Genomic DNA, 6,068 nt, shown 5'->3' with positions numbered 1-6,068 from the left:
CTTATCCTTCTGAGAATTAGTGCATGAACTACCATGAAAGAACACTCCCAACCGCATCTTTACTTTTCCTCCATCTTAAGTAATTAATATTCACAGTAGAAATTACAAAAGAACGGACCCACGCCCCAGCAAAGTCGTTGCAGCAAAGTCCTTTTTGGATCCCTTATATAATGCGACCAAAATCCGAATTGCTGTACCATCAAATTGTTCTTCAGATCATCAACTTCACGCAATAAACTGATTGAGTGTTCCCACTTCTTCACTTTTTTTCTCAGGAGGAGGAACTTTTTCTCTAGGAACTAGCTAGGAAGGCATTTACATTAAGCACCGTAAAAGAGAGCGTGGAGGCTGGACTGGACATTTTCAGTCAGTCATATACTGTGAGTCTTCCCATTTCTTCACCTTTTTTTCTCAAGTATGTTTTGTTTCCCCTTCTTTTGAATTTTAAGTATATACATAGTATGCAATCCTTGGTTAACTCAACTAAGCTAGAGTTTTTCTCTTCTCTTTTTCCTCAAGAAACTGTAATGTATCATTGCCTACAAACAGACCGAAGGGGGGGGGGGGGGGGGCAAGGCAGCCACCCCCCAAAATTTTCTAAAATCTCTGCCGGGCCTATTTGTTTTTAAGTAAAATAATATTACTTTGTCCCCAAATTTTGTAATAAATTATTCTTTAGCCCCTGCAAGTTTTCTTTATTAAATGTATCCTATGATTAGCCAATTTTTAGTTAACTTTTCTTGTGATTGGTATTAATATTAATGTTAGTAAACAATCATCTGCAGCTAGTATAGCTATTAAATAGCAACTAATCAAGAAAACAATAATTTGCCTCTATGCAAGTGTCTATAACAAAGCAACTCTTAATGTAAGTTTTGACTTGAATTAACAAAGGAATTTTCTTAACGTAAGGATACTCAATAAGACACTTAACTTACCACATGAATACACACACTCACATTTATTGACCTCCTGTATTCAGATTCTTCTTCGGATAAGTTCGGGTCTTATTACAAAAAAAGTTAGCACATGAAACTATCTTAACAAGTGCCTCCGGAATACGAGTCAGCCGAACCCATTAAAAAAACTATGAAAACTAACTCCAAAATGTAAGATTGACCTGGATTAAAAAAAAGAGCAGGATTATTAATTAAAAACAAACGCAAGTTGTAATAAATTTTTGGCGTATTATGAAGTATCCATTATTGCCAATTCCACTGAGACTTTTAATGGTGATGTTCTTGCACATACATAGATCATGTGACATTGAAAAAGAAATAATTCAAGCAAATTATGTTAATTCGACAACTGGCATATTAGAAATAAAATGACTAGAGAGTCTAATATTTATATTTTTTTTTGTATTTTGTCTTTTACAACTAAAAATATCTTATTATTATGCTTTGTTTGGTATAACATTTTTTTTATTATATGTTTGACTATTCGCCTTCCTATCCTAAAATCATGGGTCCGTTGCGGGATGTTGAAAAATCAAGGAATTAGCAATTTGGCCTACATTACCGCAACAGCAGAAGAAACTATTATTAGTTACATCTAGCCTTTATTTTCATTACATACTCAAGAAACACATTCACAATATATGCACGTCAAATGTAATTGTTGCTATAATAATTATAGCAACATATCCTTTTGTGATGCAGATATATACTCAATCTGTGGTTTTTCATTATATCAAACAGCAATAATATAACCAACAGCCTTTGGATTATTGGCCACCATCAAAGATTTTAAGTTTTAATAGAGTGGAAGGTCAAAGGTTCAAATCTTGTCTCTCATCATTGTGCCATTATATGTGGTTTTTCCAGAAAAAAAAAGTTATCTATAGAGTAAAAATTACCGTTTGATTAAAAAAAAGTATCATAATGGGTATTATAATCCCTCTATGGTTGTTGGGCAATTCAGTATTTAAGTAGAAGCACTACTAGTATTTCAAGTAATGACATTATAGAGTCTATTTTCTATCAAGTTTTCACTTTACATGAAATCATAAATGATGAAGTGGGTATTTTAAAACATTAAGAAAGTCATGTTAGCAATAGGTGAACCCATAGGGAGGTTGTGTGTAATTTACCTTACTATAGTGTCTACATCCTTAAGGCAAAAAACAAATCTGTCTAAAATTAAATGCTGCTGTTGTCTTTTTTTTTTTTTTTTTTTGTCGACACAGGGGTGTCCGGGTCAATCCTTACGGGGCCCGACTAATCCCCTGCGGCCCGAGCCTTGGCGCCCCAACCCGACCCAAGCACGGTAAGTGCGCGGAGGAATCCAGCAGCGCAGGGACTCGAACCTGGGATTTAGAGGTTCACCAGGGGGAGGTGCTGCCGCTGGAAATGCTGCTGTTGTCTAATATCATCTTTTTGAGATTTTAATGTTAATTTTATTTTCTGAAGAAACGATAGATTGCTAATTCTACAATTGTCATTGTCACATTCAGTCAAAGTATTTTTCTTGTAATGCCGGACATGTGTGGAATTTAATGAGTTTGTATGATATCATTAATGTTTCTCATTTTTTTTCCTCTTTTGAACTTTTAGGAGAATATGTCGTCAATAATTGATGCAAACTTACTTTGCAAGAGCTTTGTTAATCAACTTAGTGCACTGAACAGAAGGAGATGGCACTCAGCTTTTGTGACCATATATTGTTCAAGGGCCTTTGAACAAGCTCTCGCCGCTCGAAATAGCAAAGTTTTGCTTATTCCATCACAAAGAGCAACGAAGAAAACAACCAAGATTTCAAGCCTTTGTGACCATGTGATAATCAATGTCAAAGATTACCCCAACTTTTACAATACTTATCAGCCAAGCCTCACAAAGCTTGTCAAGGAGAAAAGCATTCATCAGCTTAACGAATTAGGTGGTGTTCTAGGTATAGCTACTTCTCTCAATACAAAAATTCAGCATGGATTAAATTTTAATGATTACGAAGATATTTCACGTAGAGTTGAAGCTTTTGGTAGCAATACATTTCGTAAACCGCCCAAAAAGGGATTCTTCCCTTTTGTTTGGGAAGCTTTTCAAGATCCTACAATTTCCATTCTTTTGGCATGTGCTGCATTGTCTCTTGGTTTTGGGATAAAAGAGAATGGTCCAAAAGAAGGATGGTATGATGGTGGAAGTATTTTTGTTGCTGTATTTCTTGTTATTTCTGTTTCAGCAATCAGTAATTTTAGGCAGAATCGACAATTTGAGAGGCTTTCCAAGATTAGCAGCAATATCCCAGTTGAAGTAGTGAGAAATGGGAAGAGACAGCAAATTTCAATCTTTGAAATTGTTGTAGGAGATGTTGTTTACTTGAAGACTGGTGATCAGGTACCTGCTGATGGATTATTCTTGGAGGGGCATTCCTTACGCATTGATGAATCAAGCATGACTGGAGAAAGTGATCATCTTGAAGTAAATCACAGTCAGAATCCATTCTTGATTTCTGGCACTAAAGTAGCTGATGGATATGGTCAAATGCTTGTTACTTCTGTTGGAATGAACACAACTTGGGGGCAAATGATGAGCTCTGTTAGCCACGATTTTAATGAGAAAACCCCTCTTCAATCTCGCCTCAATAAGCTCACTTCAGCAATCAGTAAAGTTGGCTTAGCAGTTGCCTTTTTAGTTCTTGTGGTGCTTTTGGTTCGCTACTTTACAGGTCATACAAAGGATACATATGGAAATAAAGAGTTCAATGGCAGCAAAACGAAGGCTGATGATGTGATTAATGCTGTTGTGAAAATTATTGCTGCAGCAGTAACAATTGTAGTTGTTGCAATTCCAGAAGGCTTGCCTCTGGCTGTAACACTTACACTTGCTTATTCGATGAAGAGAATGATGGCTGATCAGGCAATGGTGAGAAAGCTTTCTGCTTGTGAAACAATGGGCTCTGCTACAACCATCTGTACAGACAAAACAGGTACTCTTACTTTAAATAGAATGACAGTTACAGAGTTTTGGCTGGGCAAAGATTCAATGGACAAAGATAGCTACATTTCCATCTCAACCAATGTTCTTAAATTGCTACACGAAGCAGTGAGCCTGAACACCACAGGAAGTGTTTTTGGGTCAATTAGTTCACGAACTGAGGGCCTCAAGTTCTCAGGAAGTCCTACTGAGAAAGCAATTCTATCTTGGGCTGTGATGGAATTAAATATGGATATGGAAAGAATAAAACAGAATTGCTCAATTCTTCATGTAGAAGCATTCAATTCAGATAAGAAGAGAAGTGGCGTCTTGATGAAGAGGACTGCAGATAATTTGATTAATGTCCACTGGAAAGGAGCTGCTGAAATGATACTAGCAATGTGCTCGCACTACTATGATGCTGAAGGAGAAGTGAAATTACTAGATCATCTTGAGAGAAAGAAATTTGAAGAAATAATTCAGTGCATGGGTGCCAGCAGTCTGAGATGTATTGCATTTGCTTACAAGCAAATATCAGAAACTAGTGACGACATTGGAGAAATACAACAATCATTAGAAGATAAGAACTTGATCCTTTTGGGTATTGTAGGCCTGAAAGATCCCTGTCGCTCCAGTGTGAAGAAAGCTGTGGAATATTGTCAATATGCTGGTGTGAAGATCAAAATGATCACTGGTGACAACGTATTCACTGCAAGGGCAATAGCCACTGAATGTGGGATACTTAAGGTTAATCAAGAGGCCAACGAAGGATTGGTGGTGGAAGGTGTGGAATTTCGCAACTACACAGATGAGGAAAGGATGGAAAAGGTTGATAAAATTGTTGTAATGGCAAGATCATCTCCTTTTGACAAGCATCTCATGGTGAATTGTTTAAAAGCTAAAGGTCATGTTGTAGCAGTGACTGGAGATGGAACAAATGACGCACCAGCATTGAAAGAGGCTGATATAGGACTTTCTATGGGGATTCAGGGAACTGAAGTTGCTAAAGAGAGTTCCGATATTGTCATTCTGGATGACAATTTTGCTTCTGTTGCCACAGTTCTTACATGGGGAAGATGTGTATACAACAACATCCAGAAATTTATTCAGTTCCAGCTGACAGTGAATGTGGCAGCTCTGGTGATCAACTTTGTGGCAGCATTTTCAGCCGGAGAAGTATCATTAACAGCAGTTCAACTCTTGTGGGTAAATCTCATCATGGATACTCTTGGCGCCTTAGCTCTAGCAACAGAAAGGCCAACGAAGGATCTCATGCACAAGCCTCCAGTTGGGCGTACCGAGCCCCTCATCACCAACATCATGTGGAGGAACTTAGTCTCTCAAGCCTTGTATCAGATTGCAGTTCTTCTGACATTACAGTTCAGAGGTGAATCAATCTTTGGTGTAAGCAAAAAGGTAAACAATACCTTGATCTTCAACACTTTTGTTCTTTGCCAAGTGTTCAACGAGTTCAATGCAAGGAAGCTTGAGAGGAAGAATGTGTTTGAGGGGATACATAGGAACAAGTTGTTCTTGGGAATTATTGGGGTTACAATTATTCTTCAAGTGGTGATGGTGGAATTTCTGCAGAGGTTTGCTAATACAGAGAGATTGAATTGGGGGCAATGGGGAGCTTGCATAGGAATTGCAGCTGCCTCTTGGCCAATTGGCTGGATTGTTAAGTGCATACCTGTTCCAGAGAGACCAGTGTTCAGTTATCTCATGTGGAAGAACTTGAAAGGAATGTAGTATGATCAGCAGTTTGCTCAACTTTCCATCAAAAAATTTCTTATTGGTTCTTTTTCTTTTCTTTTCTTTTTTAAACAAAAATATTTCTTGGTGTGTTTGAAGTAATGTACTTTTGAAGTTCATTCTTGTTAAGGTCAATATTTACATTATCAATGGCACAAGAAATTTGTTTTCACTTCTGTTAAAACTATCACAGAAACTTATGGTGACTTGCTGGTTTATTTATGTAACTGCCCCTTCGTACAAGAATCATTTTCCAAAAGTTTCTCCTTCTTGCAAGTTTAAAAATGAAAATGAAAGAAATATACGGAAATAATGAGTTACTTACATTAGGTAAAAGATACATTATTGTGGTAAAATATCAGCTAATCAACTTGTTGGAACGTAGGAAAATGAAATGGTTGATGC

General features: G+C 37.1%; 1 protein-coding gene across 1 annotated transcript; it reads left to right on the top strand.

The window, feature by feature from the left end:
• The first annotated feature begins 259 nt into the window (after positions 1–259).
• Positions 260–5,716, top strand: LOC113772046 (putative calcium-transporting ATPase 13, plasma membrane-type). The gene is made up of 2 exons (XM_027316584.1): positions 260–380; positions 2,556–5,716. Exon 2 carries the CDS (start codon positions 2,562–2,564, stop codon positions 5,658–5,660), a length of 3,099 nt encoding a protein of 1,032 aa, XP_027172385.1. The 5' UTR covers positions 260–380; positions 2,556–2,561; the 3' UTR covers positions 5,661–5,716.
• The last annotated feature ends 352 nt before the right edge of the window (positions 5,717–6,068 follow it).

The sequence above is a fragment of the Coffea eugenioides genome, chromosome 5 (genome assembly GCF_003713205.1).
Source record: "Coffea eugenioides isolate CCC68of chromosome 5, Ceug_1.0, whole genome shotgun sequence".
Taxonomy (NCBI): Eukaryota; Viridiplantae; Streptophyta; class Magnoliopsida; order Gentianales; family Rubiaceae; genus Coffea; species Coffea eugenioides.
This window is presented reverse-complemented; position numbering and strand designations above follow the sequence as displayed.